Raw genomic sequence first — 17,450 nt, 5'->3', positions numbered from 1 at the left:
TGGACCTGCCAGAAGACCACACTTTTCTTGGGCCATTATCTCCGTAACCGTTCAACTTTGGACATAGGTGTTTTGGGTTATATCGGCATACTTTAACATAAGGAACACCCTCCCGAAGTTTTGACCATTCCTCCTGGGACACCCTGTATATCAATGCAACAGATTGCTGAAATATATTATTATGTATTTTAATTTTTCGTTTTTAAATAGACAACAAGAGAAAAGATTATGAACAGAATTGTAGCAAGCATTATCTAGATTTAATCAGCTCTTAATTTCTTCAATAATTAAATTTTGATTTTTAGTGTAAGTCCAAAATATTTTAATTTCTGCACATTTTCAAAGGATCTGTTAACTGTCTTTATACTATTATGATTTTATCCTGCATTGTGGTGAAGACATTAACATAAACTTTTTTCTTTCCTCTCCAGTTGCTTCTAGACCAACTTCCATACTAGCATGTAATACTTAATATGTCTTACAGAGATACTGGGTTTTCAGACTTTATCCATCGTCCTGGTTTTTAAGATAACTAAGAAAAACTGGTCCAGTGATTGAGGCTAGCTCTTTCTAAGGGACCCAACAGAATAGGTTGTTTTCCCTCACCTGAGGACAGAAACAGATCCAGTTTCCAAAACTTCGTGTTTTTCTTAGTTATCTTAAAAACTAGGACGATGGATAAAGTCCGAAATCCCAATATATCTGTGTGTTATACACCATTGTCAGAATCCTATAGTAACTACTATAATTGTGAGTGCTTCAAAAAGGACTGTACACCATGTTCCAGGTTTCCCACAACCAGCACCAGGTATCCCAGGAATGCCTGTGACGATCGCATTACCAGGTATGCCACCGATCACAGTCAGTACCACACTTGGTCTTCAGGCGACCAGAGGGAACTCGGAATCACAACCTGTCGTTTCACAGTAACACTTCATTGAATGCAAAGGAGAACAAATAAGAGGAAGGTAGTGTACTTTCTCAAGGTGGTATATGGAAGATCTTCCTGTGTACATTCAGGATTCTTCATGAAAATAAATATTATTGTGCCATGCTAGAAGTAATGAAGTGCTTTGAGATTATGTGAAGCAGGAAACGTAGATATATTTGACTGAGAATTACAGTACCAAGGAGAATGTATTTCATGCACATAATCACTTCTTATTTCAAAAAGTATAGCATGAGCAAAATAATTTTAATTCATGAAAGATGCGATTACAATGTTTTCGCTCTTGAAATGCAAGTATAATGTTTGTAGATAACTCAGGAGAGATGGAAGTTGCAAGTTGTGTTTGCAACTTCATTTGTTTTTGTTCCTGTAAGTTAGATACAAGTTCATTATATGCTATTCCTTCATCATCAAGGCCTTGAGGGTTACATCCCATTAAAGTTATTATAATGTGGTGGCATAATAAAACATGAATACATGTTTTTGCATCATAAATGTTCTGTGCACCATTCATTAAGCAATCATTAGTACAGTACGCACTTTGTTTAGAAATAGTGACTTTTCAATTTTTAGTTCGGCATAATAAACCTTTAGATATAGTGGAAAATGCTAATACATTTTGTGTTAATGCCATAGTGTGCTCTTGTATAATTAGGACATTTAATTTTGGATTAAGCCCATTTAAATGAAATATCTAAACAAAACTACAGGAATCCCCTTAAAAATATGTAAAGTGTGTATGTGACTTGCTTTGGGCTGGAAGAATGGCATTCCTGGCATTGTGACACATTTTCTCTTCGCCACCACAGCCAGACCTGCTGTGGGACTCAGCAGCTTCCTGTTCAGTTGGTTCAAGGACTCATTTTCTAGGGGTAGTGGTTGGAGCATGAAGCTTAGTACTCACCTTCAGCTACTGCTAATATTAAGAATGTGTGGAGCTGTACCTCCTCCATGTCTTTGTTGTAGTAGTGGGTTTAAAGGCACCTCAGCAGCATGGTTATTTGTGCCTGTCTTTGTTGTGCTACTTAATTGAGTACAGTGGCAATTTTAAATTATCATACACAGAAAGGGTCATATCCTTTATGCCTCTCTGACTTTGCCCTTGATATGTACTGCTGTAAAATGAGGGGTCTGTGTGTGGTGAGGTTGCCTTTTGCTGTTGAAGGTGTATCCTGTAAATGGTGGAAAGCATAATGTGAAGTGTGCGTCCTTCACTGCTGTCTTGCTTTTCTGAATTTAACATACAAGCTTATAAGCTAGAATCTGTAGGAAGTACAACAGAAATATGGAAAGGGAGGCATGTTGCAACTTTGAAGGGGGGGGGGCAGGAAGATTAATACGTAGATGGAGCCATTTTGAGTTCCGAGAGTTGACAGATGGCTTGTATATATTAAAGCCAGTGCTAAAATGTGTACAATGAAGTGTACCTTTTAAGAATATTTCTTGTATTGAAAGTATTTTTATGATGAATATACTTTTGCTATATGAAGTTTGTGGTTCTCACAATGGCAAATATTATAGCTGGTTTTCTTAATGTGATGCTATGGAGTGCCACAGATGGTTACCAATGTACCAGACTACACAGCATAATATGAGACCAGTCTTTAATTCTTATTGCTAATTAAAAACATTTAAATGTGGATCTGTACATCCACTCCCTCATACACCTTCATGGTGTAGTGCTTAATTAGTTAAGCACAGGAACAACTTTACCTTTTACCTTAACTGTATGTATATGGCAATTTGTCACAAAATTATACTTTATATATGTAATTAATTTCTAACTGCCATGTGAGATGTTTTCCCATGTTTCCTGAGATTAACATTGTTATGTTGAATCTCTCTTCAGGGGCAACATATGAAACATTTGAAGACTTTTATCCACCTAAATCTGATGAATATTGAAATTAATGTGTCATTCATGAGATATATACAGAGCACCCTGATTTAATGTTCTCAGTTAAGGGATTGTCCTCATATAGTGTTCAGTTTCAGTGACTGCAAATCAATAATCTCAGTCTAAAATTACCTGTATTTAAGATTATTCTGAGTTCAGTCTTGAGATCCACTGCTCCCTAAAGAAACCTTAGATGGGGGTTATATCATATAACATGGAAGTATGGAAAAGTGACACACACCAAGTGGTCCATAGATTTGTAAAGTAGTGGTTATTTGTGCGTGTTTTTTCAATGATATTTACTTTCTCATATATGTAATATATATGAGAAAGCACTGTGATAACAAAGAAATTGAGATCTGAACGGATTTACATGGTCTGAGCCCCTCTTAATATGTAAAACCAGTTTTTGGTACACTATCTGTTTGGGGATGTAAGCTTAGCTAACTTCTGAACTTTTGGATAGATTACATTCTATTCAGCTTTCGAGCTCCAACAATTTTGATTAAGTTTTGGTAATTTATGGAAACCATCTCCATAACTAAATCTGAATAGATGGTATCTTTGTTTGATATTCAGCAACCTGGTCTGCTGAGCAGTAATCAGTTTCATTTCCAAGGCAACATAGTCAAGATCAATCAAATGAGAAGGTATATGCAATGTTTTTTCACCAGTTATTTTATATTCTGCAACATTTCTTCTAGGAAAAAAAATAATTGTATGGTCTGAAGTGGGTTACATTATATGCTTTTCAGTGGTGATTCCTGTCCAGAAGGCGGGTCATGTGGAATGCAAGTGCATGATCTGGTAGCGTTAACAATTAAGTATACTTTTTTTTTAACGTGATACATGGAAGTAGAGTTTGGACCTGTAGATGAGCGATGAATCTGTTTACATCTGTTTCCTGGAGTATACAAAGCAACACTGTGGCACATACGCTCTACAATGTATACAGATACTCGTAGCAAAATATTAAGATCCCTAACTCGGTGAACAAGAAAAACATTTTTTTTTTTATATATTCATCTAGATTAGTGGTCTGGCAGGGCTCTACTACCCAGAATGGAGCATTCATCACTGGTGCTATTATATAACTTAATCTCAGCAGTTAATACACCTATTTAAGTAAAATAAAGAAAATTACAAACTTACACTCTACAAAATAAAGTAAGGTTAATGATAATCCTGTAATTATTTTGGTCCTTTATACATAATCCTTGTAAATACTGCTGCTTGGATTTTAAGTTATATAAATTAATGTGCATTTTTCTATTCAAGAATAACTGTAGGTAGAAATATGATTCACAACTTCAAGAGCAAAGCATGCTTGGAAATGCTTCTTATTAAGTTCTCATCTTCTTGATACCAAATCACTGAAAATTATGATATACCAAATTATTTTGTTCATGTTTTGTGTGGCTGTGAAATGGGCTGTCTTATTCTGAAAGAAGAGCATCATTTAAAGTTATCTGAAACTTAAGTCCTAGGGAAACAATTTGATCAAAGAGAAGTTATTACTAAATGGGGAATTACATGTATGTACAGAACTTGCTTGTCCATTTCTTGGGAGGGAGTGTTGTAAAACGAATGAAATATGATGGAATTGACATAATAAGGCAGTAGAAACAGCATTTGGCAATGGAAGTGGCCACATGGAAGGCCATGGATTGAACTGGTTTGGATTGTTATTACAGCACAACAGTGTATCAGGATGTCATAGGTTAGTTGCAACAGTGAGGAATGTGGTGGCATTTGAAAACCTTTCTTTCAGCCAAAGTACCATCATATTGTACTTCCACTGTCTTGAGTGTGTAATGCAGAATATCATGTCGGTAGTTGAGCTGTCAAATCATGAACCACACTTAATTCCTAGTTTTGTATATATACAGATAACCTAGAGGGAAGAATAATAAACTTTTTGTAAAAAGTTAAATGACATTCCTTTAATTAGTACTCAATTTTATCACCCTTTTTTGTAAATAGTTAGTACAGTAATACAGTCCCTACACTGCTGCGACAATTATCAAGTTCTGAATAGAATGTATAAGTTCATAGGTCTTAGAAGATAACATTTTACTTTGATTAAGTCAGTACTTAAATTCTTCAATAGCAATTTCAGCCTCAACAGAACTAGGCTCAGCTGTACATATTTCAGGCTGCCTATATCATTAACTTGAACCAGAACAGTGCAGCTGGTATAGTGATTGTAAGTTGGACAGCTGAGGAGTCAGAGTTTGAGTCCATGTAGGGACAAGATGTTTGTCCTCTGCAAGTTAGCCAGACTGGTTCTGGGACCCACCCAGCCTCCTATCCAGTGAGTACTGGGTGCTTTTCCACAGGGGGGTAAAGTGGCTGGGATACAAAACTGACTTCTTACCTCCAACTAGATCCAAGGTCAATTGACTTGTCCTTGATCCATGGGTATGAAGTAAATAAATAAATTATAAATCTGTCCACTCCCACTTCATGGTTTAGTGCTTAATTAGTTAAGTACAGAAACAACTTTCATTTTGCCTGTGGTTCTGTATGGATGTGAAACTTGGTCTCTGACATTAAGGGAGGAACACAGACTGAGGGTGCTTGGGAGGATATCTGGACTGAAGAGGGATGAAGTGGTAGGAGGTTGAAGTAAACTCTATAATGAACTTCATAACTTGTACTCTTTGCCAAGTATAATTAGAATGACAGCATGCATGGGGGCATGCAGGTAGGGTTTTTAGACTTTTTCTATCGTCTGGAATTCTAGGTAATAGAGGACAAGACATTTCGGTTACTGGATCTCTTTCTGTCTTCAGGGAGAAAGGAAGACACCTATTCAGTTGGGCCCCTTAGAAAGAGCTAATCTCAATCACTGGAAGATGGAAAGAGATCCAGTTTCTGAAACATCCTGTCCTCTATTACTTAGAATTCTGGATGATGGGAAAAAGTCCAAAACCAAGTAATTCTGTGTTACCCACTATTGTCAGAACCCTTTAGAATCTACCAGTCTGAAGGATATTAATGTTGTAAAAGCAAGTAATCAGACAATAGACTTCAAAAGAAATGTAATTTTAACTTGTCATAATCCAACAGGTTTGGGTACAACTCATAAAAAGCAAATCTATATATATACAATGTGCATTAAATGGACAACAAAGTTTCTTGTGTAACTTCCATTAATTCAGAAGGCTGATTCACTGGGCAAATATCTACGCTAAATAACCTATAACTTTCATACATTTCAATGACGAAACTCATTACACAAACTATTACATCAGCAATTATCCTCTGAGGCACGACATATCCGGCTCCATACTACTATTTTAAATGGATGTCTATATTATAATCTCTGTACCTCGCAGTTCTTCATCTGAAGGCAATACAATTTTGCTGGGATCAATGAGGTTGCGATCAATGGGTGGCAGCCCAAGTGCCTCTCTTCTTCGTAGTTCAAGATATGCTTCTCGCTGCGACCAGTCGCGCAACATAACATCGGGGTAATATGTAAAGACGAATCCTCCAAACACTATGCACAGTGTAATTGAAAAGAAAAAAGCTGAATGCATAGCATTTCTGTCGTCTTCCTCATTCTTGAAATCGAATCCATAACTGACCCAATTCTTCTTTGATACAGCGGTGCTTTCTGTTGTTTCACTTTTACTGGTAGGTTCTGCTAGGCCTACAGTCTCTCTGTTTTTCTTCGAGGTAGAAATCGCACGAATATATTTCGTATTTACCAATCTAATTGAACGTCTGAGCACAGGGTTCAATACCACGACACCAACGCCCGCCATATTGCAATTCTTGCAAAATCCCTCAAAAACTCAAAAACTAGCGTAAATGCGAGGGTTACCATGCCAATAATGGCAGCATGAATGAGTAGGGGTGATCCGTGGTATTCTGTAATCCGATGTAAACACGGTCCCAGCAATATAATGAAGATCGAGAGGCTCGAGAGAGATCGAGAGCACACTATAGCTGGCAGGTTGGCAAAACTAACGAGGCGGACAACATGGCGGTAACTTGAGGAGTTGTGTATGTTGCTGGGTAATAAGCAAGTACGTCTTTTAGAAACGAAACAAATTCAAACACTGATTTCGTACCGGATTGATCTGCTTGTCAAGCTACTCGATTATTGTCATCGAACATTTTCAATATGATGCCGATATTGAGATATATTCATTTGATGATAAAAATGCGAATGAGTCATTCGTTAGTCATATCTCTAGGTCTATTATGTGTTAAAAACGAAGTAATATATCTTACTGTATAGCTGAATAAACTGAATGCAGCTTCGGTAGCAGGAAGCGGCAAGAAAGCTCGTACAGTGACTGGAGACGCGGACTACATTAAGTTAACGAAGGGAATAACAGTAAAAATAATCATAGATGAGACTTTAATGGAGGTGTGACTGGTTTTAAGAAAGAATTACGAACGCGAATTAGCTATATAAATGATGAGAGTGGCAGTCTGGTCACAGATTTACGTATGCATGGTTATATATGCCATCCCATGATAGGAGATAGTAATAATATTTCTAGGTGGCTGCAGGAAGTAAGTACGAGAAAAAAACGGAGCAGAGTTTAAGTCATTGCTTTTTAGCAGAACTGAAATTTAATGATAAGTAGCCAAATTTATCATTTGACTAAAGGTATCACATCCCTGAGTATAGGTCCAATGTTGAATGCTGTGAACTTGTTTTCTGGAGTCCTCGGTGGGGACACCAATTATGGTGACGATTTTTTATGGTTTTCCACATCCCCTCCAATAAATTGCTGTGATAGTACCTTTATTAGACTGCAGCTGCTACCTTCTAAATCCTTTCACATTCATCAGTTACATAATTCTATGCTATATAGTCTTAGATACTGACTGTCATAAATAACCCCGACTCCCATATAGGTGTCACTTGTAGGCATATTTGTTCATATAATTTGGCACAAGCTCAACATAGTCTATTCAGTAATGGTGCAAAAGGAATCCAACCCATACCAGAAGGCCCCTAACACAAGTTATTATGCTTGTAATTTCCTTATGAAACAAAAGAACATAGGTTATGTTAGGTTAGGCCTTTTGGTTTCATGTAGTGTTACATTAGTCTTCTTTCAAATCAATACTGGCATCACTCTGTTGGACTTTCATCATTTTACCATTAAGAAATGATAATGTATGGCAGTGCAGTATGTTCAGATCTACTGTCATTTGGGACATTTATTTCGCTATGGTAGAATGTACGAGGAATATGCCAATTATGTGAGTAATTATGGAATATATGGTGGTCCTGTTAAAATGATACCTTTTAGAGTGTTATAATATTTGTAGTTCACTGGCCTTTATATATCAGAAGGTTAAAGTGTTCTGTCTACATTTATATTCTTAACTAAAATAAATAATTCAGTGCAGCAAGGTCCTTCTTGCTCAGATAGTGAAAATAGTTCTTGCCGTATATGACATTCAAAGATTCACCTCCCTCCCAAGGCTAAGATCCTATGTAACATTTTTAACCACCAAGCAGGAAGTCAACCCGTTCGCAGCTGCTAATTCAGTATCTTTGTAGCCACCATCCTTAGCTGAAGGCTGTCTCCTGCAACCACAACCTGTGCATGTGCCGTGCTGTGGTGACAGAGGAACCATTTCAAATGTGCATTCTTTATCATGTATGTTAAAAGTAAATGAAAATTAAAATAATATATATAGGAGTTGGGACAAAATAATGGAAACAATATAGATACTGTACACATTTCTTTATTATTATGGTGTCCGACCACCTTTTGCATTCATCACAACTGCAGTCCATCTTGCATCAGTGGACTCGTACAATTTTTGAACAGCCCCTAGTGGAATTTCATGCCCTTGAAGAACATCTTAAGATTGGTTTTATAGATGGTGAAGGTGGAAATATGTTTCTCACTCTAGTGTCCAAAACGGACCAGAGTGGTTCAGTGGTGTTAAAAGTGGTGATTGTGCTGGCCAGGGAAGATGTTGAAGTTCACCTTTGTGCTCTTCAAATCATGACTGAACAGTTCCAGCTGTGTGATTGGGGGTGTTGTCACCTTAGGAAACTGCATCGTTCTGAAGTGACATCTGGATCATGGGATTCACCTGATTACCCAACCTGTTCACATATTCCTTTGCAGTAATTCAGCCATGGAGTGTAATAATGGGACCAACAGAATACCATAGTATTGCTGCCCAGACCATCACAGAAGCTTCCCCATGGTTCACTGGTGGAACCAGGCATTCCAGATTATAGGGTTCTTGGATGTTCTCCAGATGTAAACCGTTCCTGATGTAGGAAACACCATGAAAGATGACACACCTGACCGTATCACACATGCATTTCCGGTTGTCTGGTTGTGTGATGTTCCAGGTTATATGGTCATGACACCATCGTTTACACATCTGAGCATTGCTTTCAGTAATCAGAAGTTTAGCAGTTGCAGACCTACCATGGATGTTTGATTTGTGAAGCACACATTGGATAGTTTTTGTGGAAACAAGGTCTTCAAGATGAATGAATATTCAGTTCTGCTGTTCTGTCACCTATGCTGTAGTAGCTGTGTGATTTTTAAAAAAGTCCTTCTCGCCCACTGTTTCTCTTCGCTCTCGATACACCTAATAACGTGGTAGTTTTTGTTGCAGATGTTCCAGCTAAACACGCACTAACGATTTGTCTTCTTTAAAAATCATACTAGTCTCCCATTTTCCAATTCTTTCACATGGACTGTCACTCAACACAGTCACTAATGCACTTACATGAGCACTAAAGCGGCCTCCGTAGTCTAGGGGTAATGTTCCCACCTCATGACTCAAGGTACGCAGGTTCAAGCCCGGCGGATGTCGTGGAATTTTTAAGGGTGGAAAAATTCAGGGAACAAGTCCTCCGGGAGGGACTTTAAGCTGTGGGTCCTGTGTCGTAGATTTACGGCACGTAAGAGATCCTCATGTCTCTAGGAGACCTCTGAGCAAAATTAGGGAGAGTTTTCCGCCCAAGTAGTTTCCAATTCCTCTGGTAGATGGGGAAGTATCGGGTACCACTGCCAGAGAATGCCTACCTCGCTGGCAGAACGGGGCTGATAGCGAGCACCAGTACTGGAAGAGCATGGCGACAGTAGAAATTAAGGGGGGACACACAATAGAACAACAACTGGTCACAGTGCATGGGGAAACCCACCCCCTCCAATAATAATAATAATACATGAGGACTATAGAGTGTAAACAAATGGAGGAACATTCATTGTTGCCAACTGAAGTTCTTTCAAAGTAATCAACATAAATTCTGTTCCCTAATTTCTTAGTGTTTCCATTATTTTGTCCACCACTTGGACATTACAGTGTGTGTGTGTGCATGTGATAACTTGTAAAGAGTACTCATGTTTTGTATCAAAGCGTCCAATAACTCCAACCATCTATCCAAAATCCGTCTATAGTCAAATTCATACATATGACAATATCTTATGTATCACTTTCATGGTTTCAGATTACAAAAGAAGGATGAAGAATGGTCCCTTTTGCTTATATATATCTTTCTTTTTTCTTCTTCTTAAGTTTTTTTTTTTTTTTGCAGTCATGCTGGAAACAAAACGTGAGAATGTTTTATTGTTTGCCACAATATCAGTCGTATTTGCAGTTGGAGTGTTCGTTCTTTGGGGACCTGCATTTCGTCAGAAACGAAGGAGTAAGTTAGACACATTTCATTTTAATTGACAAGTTATATTTGATGACTATAATTTTTTTAAATAATAAGTAACAGTTATACCATCATCACAGCAGCCTCCATAGTCTAGAGGTAACGTTCTCACCTCATGACTCATAGTACGCGGGTTCAAATACCCGGCGGAGGTCGTCGAATTTTTAAGGGCGGAAAAATTCAGGGAACAAGTCCTCCGGGAGGGACTTAAGCTGTGGGTCCCGTGTCGTAGCTTTACAGCACGTAAAAGAACCTCATATCTCCAAAGGAGGTCACTGAGCCAAATTAACGGACGTTTCCCACCCAACAGCAGTCTCTGATACCTCTGGTAGATGGGCGAAGCATCATAGATACCTCTCAGGTAAGTAGAGCCGGTCTCGCTGCCTGGGCGGGACTGATGGTAAGCACCAGTACTGGTAGGATATAGAGACTGGTAGAAATCATAGAGGGAAGCACAATGGACCAATACAGGTCTCAGTGCATGGGGAAACCCACCCTCTCCAATAAGTAACTAACTACCTATACCATCATCATCATCAGTAATCTGTCAGACGACAGGTCCACAGTCTCTTCCAAAACAATTCCTCCACTTAATGCGATCTAGAGCTTTCTCCTTCAAATGACAGTATCCTCTTCTGTCCACAAGGTCATCCAGCATCTTCTTACATCTTCTTCCTCGTCTTCTTGTCACTTCTATCCGCCCCTCTATCTTTCCTTCAGTAACATCTTTTAGAAGGCAATTTCTGTGTAAAACATGACCAATCCAATTAGCCTTCCGTTTTCTTATTTCGTATAGGATATTCCTCTGCTCACTGACTCTAATTAACACTTCTTCATTTCTCACATAATCAGCCCAACTGATCTTCTCCTTCCTTCTCGAACACCACATTTCAAAACTTTCCATATGTTTCTGATCTACTGCCCTAAGTGTCCATGTTTCAGCCCCATACAGAGCTATGCTCCAAATGCAGCATTTCACTAATTTCTTTCTCAAATTTAAGTCCAATTTGCTGGTAAAAAGGTTCCTTTTCTTGCTAAATGCAGCTTTTGCCATAGCAATTCTGGATTTAATTTCACTAGTACACCTTCCATTATCTGTTAACAAGCTAGTTATACCATATACGCTTAAAATATTCAGGGTTACTGCTTGTCACCATTTAAAAAAAATCCTGAGATAAATTGTCGTTTTTGCTACATGTGAAGACCATTCGAGTTCAGAATTCTGTAATTAGACAACTATGAATGTTACATCTCCAGTTTTAGACTGAATTCTTTTGCCTTGAATATAGATGCAGCAGGTCCCTCCAAAAATTGATATGTATTTACCAGGCTGAATCATATGTGTCAGAAGACCATAATCTCTTATTAGTTGAGGAAGGTAAAGTTTTTTAAGTAATTCTTGACCTTCACTTCCCCCTGTGTTAATCATTGTTTTATACAGGTCACGCAACTATGCTGGCACATGCACATGTCTGTCAGGCCAGCATGCATAACATTACATTGTTTACAATATAAATCTCATTATTTCCAAGTTAAAATCCTGCTGCCAGAGGCAGCATGCAATGTTAATGGTATGTCCTGCCTTGTTTCACTGGTTTCCAGTTGTCCCATAGTAATTTGGAAGGTGGTCAGTAAATTGTTCATACATTAATGTACAAAATCTGTCAGTCTTGTGGAGACCATTGGTAATAGCCTTTCTGTTCAAAATTCTGAATGCGTTTCTTGACTGGTCATTAAAACTGCATGTATAGCCCATAACATGGTCCTTCATTTAGCTGTACTGGCAATTCTTTGTGTACTGTTACAACACAATATTTTTCTTAACATTTTGCTTTCATGTGTGAGTAATATATGTTTTTTCCTTCAGAATAGAATACCACATATGGCCCTTTTTTTTCCCCTGAGTATGATAAACTCAAGGTAAAACATTACACCACTATATGAGATTTGTATTTCTCACATTGATGAATATCAAGATATAGTGCTGTGTAGTTTGGTTGCTAGGTACCAACATTTTGGAGAACTTGCTACTTCCATCTTCCTCAAAGGCAGAGACAGCAGATACTCTGAAATGTTTGTACCTGTCTACCAGACTACACGGCTTCATAGCCTAGAAGACCTTGTTCTTGATTTCACCACTAACTTTCATTTTGCAGGAGTTATATATGTTTTGGCTTTTAGGTCAAGTCCTTGGACTGGTGAATCTTGGTTACACATGTTTCCTGAACACTTTGCTTCAGGCACTTGCATCTTGCCCTGTTGTTATGGACTGGCTGTCCACACATCAAAGTAGCACCAAAGGGAGTAGCTTGACTGCATCATTATGGAATACTCTCCAAGGTAAATGAACAAAGGCATTTTCATATTTTTGGACTTTGAATATTTGTATAAATGTCTATTCATTTTTCATTTTTCATTTTTGGAGATTTTCTGTGGATTTTCTTTCAAAGCAGAGCCAACAGAAATATTTAAAGACTCTAAAAAAGGTAAAGTTATCTCTGTAACAGGCTGTGGAGCTCCATAGGGTTCTGGGATGTTGAGGCTCACACTTCATCTAGACAGTCAGTGACAGTGAGGTTGTCAGCCTTACGTGCCAGCTGCCCTTTACCCCTAGGAAGATTCCTGGTACTTGTTTCTGTTAGAGGCTGAGTTGACCCGAGGGCCGTAGTGCAGCTGCAAGAATTAAGTGAATTGAAAAATCCAGTGACCTCATCGGGAATCAATCTCATGACTTACAGCTTGTAGTATAGTGCCTCAACCAACTATGCTATCGTCGTAGGCCCTATAGGGTTGTGATACAGTGAGTCTCTCACATTTTCCAGACAGTCATCTCACAGATGGCAGTGAGGTTGTAAGCCTTAATTCAAACACTATAATTTGTTTCATGTTCATAATAATGGTCCTTACTGAATTACTTTTTGAATGATGGATGTGTACAGACCTTATTAAGAGTTATACTTATGGTGTGCTGTAGATACAGGAATCTATTTTGTTAATTAAAAATATCACATGTCATTATCATGATAACCATTGTCATCATCATCAACTTGACAGCCCTGTGTGGACCATGGTCTTCTTCAAAAGTTTCTTCCACTCTTCCTGTATAATGCCAGGCTCATTCAGTTCTTCTCTCCTAGAAGTCTGGCAACCTGGTCCACATTATTCCCCCATCTCACTTTTGGCATTCCAATTCCTCTTTTTCATTCTGATCTTGTGTCACACATTCCTTAGTCAAGATCTAAAAGTTTATGATGATGGTACATTAATACAAATATTATGTTTCTGGACATTATCCGTCATCCTGTTTTAATTTGAAACATGTCTTGGAGACTGGATTCTCTGTGGAATTTATCTCTCCAGTGATGACTTCTAATCTGATTGTACTCTGGTTCCAGTCCTCCTATATATGGAGTTTTTTGATGTTTTAATGTTTCATCTTAACTCTTGCAGATGAGTTATGCTGCACTCGGTTTGTATACAGGTGCAGGTGTCCAGAGATAGGGACTAGTCCTATCAATTGGGCCCAACTGAGCAGGTTTTACCTGAAGACAGACAGAATCCAGTCTCCGGAACATGTTTAAAATGAAAATAGGATCATGGATGAAGACCAGAAACATAATGTTTGTATTCTCTTAGTTGACCTATTGTTATCCATTTGTGACATATTCTGCCTACTTTAGTCTGTTAATTTTAATACATTAGCTAATATAATTTATATAATTGAAAATTCTCTCTTCTTTTCCATCATCCTTTGTCCTGTACTGCCCCAGAGATACTCCTCAAGATCCATCCCTCAGATGGGTCTATTGCAGTCTCTCGTGTCTTTGTAAGTATCCAAGTCTTAGAAGCATATGTTGCTACTAGCCATACAGGTATCTTGTGCAGTGTCATCTCTCTTTTTCTTAAGACCGTTTTTAATTTGAAATGCAGAGAAAATGCAGTTTTTTTATTGTGATGTGGATAAATTTCAATCTTCAGAGGGTTAAGAGATTAAAGTATTTAATAACCTAATTCTCTCTTAGTATTATGATTAGAAATATTGTGGGTTTTTTTTTGGGGGGGGGTGGAGACATCACATGTGATGTGTGTATATGTGTACATGTTCGTTCACATGAAGGATACCTGTGTGCATGCACTTACATATGTGTAACCAAAGGCTATAATCTTAGGAGCAAGTCACTTACTGAATGTTAACAATAATGTTGGCAGTACTGAATGGAACGGAAGGAAGTGAAGATCCATACACTCCTTCCAAGTTGATCCAATCACTCATGGCTCAAGGATGGGTTATATCTCCTGGGGAACAGGATGCACATGAATTATTTCATGTTATTGCTACGACACTGGAAGAAGAAATGCAGCAGGCATTGCCAAAGGTGCAACAACTTTCATTCTCTATTCTTGTTTTAAGTACAGCTGCTTTTTGTTATGTGTGTTTGGTGCTGAGATTAGGCATTTTATGGCTTAGGAAAGATTTCCAGTTGTGCCATTTTATGTACAGGTAGATCTGTCAAAGTGGCGGAAGACTTCCACTAGTAGACTCATATGGAAAAATTGTTGTGATGTTGGGAGCCTTCAGACAGGAAAGGAGATGGTGATTACCCTGTTCCATGTTATAATGAAACAACCAACAACAAGCATTGTTTACATTCCCTACAGAACAGACAATACTTTGGAAGATGAGGCACCGACTAAATAATTAATATTAATATTACTACATCTACATCACAAGCCTCCAATACAATTTTTTATATACACACAGATTATAGAATACTCCAATTTGTCCATGGGAACGCAACAAAATTACAAAAACGAACAACTGACTCGATGATGTAAAACATCAGTCGAAGAATTTTATTCTTCTTTTATACTATAACTTTTGTTTTATATAATCTAATTTATTGTATTTTTATGCCAAATATTTTATATAATTAATAATATTGTATCCAATTTTACTAGTGCTGCGGTTCAGTGGTGTATATATGTTAACCATGTATTTGCTTGATGATGGCTATTAATAGCCAAAATATATAGCAGAGCCAAAACTAGGCACTGATTTTGATATTAGTTGTGTTGTGATGGTTTTAATAAAGAAGTTGAAACAACCATTGTCACTGAATAGAGATTCAATGTGTCTCATCACAGGTATGCTCTTTGTCTGATGTTGAGGATGGCCCAAGGGAGATCCAGTCTGACACTGTTCAGCTACGTAATTCAGGTATACATCTACGAAGCACAGTGCATAGTCTTGAAACCAGCAGCTGGTGGAAGGAAGCCAAATTGAAAGGTCCACTTCCTTTCCAAGGCCTTTCTACAAGCCAGTTACAGTGTACAAGCTGTAATTGCAAGGTACTACTTCATCTCTGCTGCTGTCTAACACCAGCACCGTATTACAGTACATCATTTATGTTGTTTTTCTTTGCATGGTACCTCTGAAATTGGCCCAAAATGGGTAGGTCACATAAGTGTCACCATGGTTTTGGGGGGGGGCTGTGGAAATTGCTTGTGAGCTTACATTTAAGCTGTTTAAGATTATTTATATAAAAAGGTAAAGCTATCTCTGTAACAGGCTGTGAAGGCCCATAGGGTTGTGAGGTGTTGAGATTCCCACATTTTCTAGAAAGTGAGCTCACAGATGGTGGTAAGGTTGTCAGCCTTACGCACCAGCCGCCCTTAATCCCCCAAGAAGATTCATGCTACTCATTTCTCTTAGAAGCTGAGTTGACACTAGGGCCATAGTGCAGCTGAAAGGATTAGGTAAATTGAAAGAATACACCTCATTGGGACTCAAACCCACGAACTTTAGGCTTGTAACATCGTGCCTCAACCAACTACACTACTGCGTCCCACCAGATTAGATTATTTATGTTTAATAATTAAAAATACTTTAGCTTTTATTATTAATATTTTATATTTTTCCTTCCACAAATTTTATTTTTTGTTAAAAAATCCAAGGGTGGCAGATGTCATGTTCCCCCCTGCCATCCACAGCAGGTCATATTATACACACCTAAAATAACTGCCCCCCACTGGTATGTCACCATTTAAAAGCCAAAGTTGTTGTTAGCATAATGTAATAAAACCTTATCTGGTTGCTCCCCTTCCACTGGATATTAGTTAGGACCTTAGCTAGTGTACATGCATTTGCTTGTATATGTACATTACAGAATTCCAGACTGTGTTTGGAAGCTAGAGTTGGTTTTAATATAATATAAGAAGGTCACATATATGTAGTTCCTCTCTTATTAGTTTTCAGTTGCATCCTTAGCTAGTATTCATGCATTTGTATACACAGTACAAAACCACAGACTGTTTGAATGTGTCACTGGAAGCTGGAGTAGCTTTTAACATGGTTTAATAAAGCAGCATAATAGTTTGTTTTGGTAATATACACATTACTCCTACACACAAAGTTGTGGTGGAAAATCTTGAATGAAAGAGACCTTGAAGACATGCATAGATGGGAAAATAATATTGAAATGGATTTTAGAGTAATATGATGGGTAACAGTGGACTCAATTCATCTGGCTGGTGGTAGAGGCTAGAGTTGGACTCTTGTCAGCATGGTAGTGATTAGATTCCATAAAATGCTTGATTTTCTTTAGTAGCTGAGCAACTATTAGCTTCTCAGGATGGTCTCTGTGCAATGGAATTTGTTAATTACATGTAGTTAGTACAGAACTTCAAACAGTTGTTATGTATTGTTTTAGTTATTTGAGTTGTAACCCTATTATTTTAGGTGGATTAATTCATTCTTTCTCCAATAGACAGGATTCTTGAAAATTATCTGGTTGATTTAAAAGTTGTTAAACCTTCAACGATGCAGGACATTTAATTTCTACTCACTCATGGCTGTAGGGGAGTATTTAAATATTTAAAATGGAAAGTGCAAACCTTTCACATAAAGTGTAATAATTTGAAAAACCTGTTGTTAT

At 37.8% G+C, this 17,450-nt stretch overlaps 2 protein-coding genes across 5 annotated transcripts in view; both read left to right on the top strand.

The window, feature by feature from the left end:
* LOC111869128 (Golgi reassembly-stacking protein 2) overlaps nucleotides 1-2,647 on the top strand; it is an 11,817-nt gene extending 9,170 nt beyond the window's left edge. Inside the window, exon 7 of the mRNA XM_023860361.2 lies at nucleotides 788-2,647. Within this exon, the coding sequence (XP_023716129.1) occupies nucleotides 788-930 (143 nt within the window). The 3' untranslated portion in view covers nucleotides 931-2,647. The remainder of the gene's footprint in view (nucleotides 1-787) is intronic.
* A 4,138-nt stretch (nucleotides 2,648-6,785) lies between these two features.
* The window catches only part of LOC111869129 (ubiquitin carboxyl-terminal hydrolase 30 homolog), a 23,317-nt gene continuing 12,652 nt past the window's right edge, over nucleotides 6,786-17,450 (top strand). Inside the window, exons 1-5 of one of the 4 annotated variants that reach the window (XM_023860365.1) lie at nucleotides 6,786-6,883; nucleotides 10,393-10,503; nucleotides 12,756-12,855; nucleotides 14,725-14,891; nucleotides 15,661-15,864. In XM_023860365.1, coding sequence (XP_023716133.1) covers nucleotides 6,863-6,883; nucleotides 10,393-10,503; nucleotides 12,756-12,855; nucleotides 14,725-14,891; nucleotides 15,661-15,864 — 603 coding nt within the window. In that variant the 5' untranslated portion in view covers nucleotides 6,786-6,862. Of the gene's footprint in view, nucleotides 6,884-7,357; nucleotides 7,380-10,392; nucleotides 10,504-12,696; nucleotides 12,856-14,724; nucleotides 14,892-15,660; nucleotides 15,865-17,450 lie in introns of those variants that run through there. The other 3 variants (XM_023860363.1, XM_023860362.2, XM_023860364.2) reach the window with 3 other exon arrangements.

The sequence above is a fragment of the Cryptotermes secundus genome, unplaced genomic scaffold (genome assembly GCF_002891405.2).
Source record: "Cryptotermes secundus unplaced genomic scaffold, Csec_1.0 scaffold618, whole genome shotgun sequence".
In the NCBI taxonomy this organism is placed as follows: domain Eukaryota; kingdom Metazoa; phylum Arthropoda; class Insecta; order Blattodea; family Kalotermitidae; genus Cryptotermes; species Cryptotermes secundus.
Note: the sequence above shows the minus strand (reverse complement) of the source record. Positions and strands in the feature narration are given on the sequence as shown.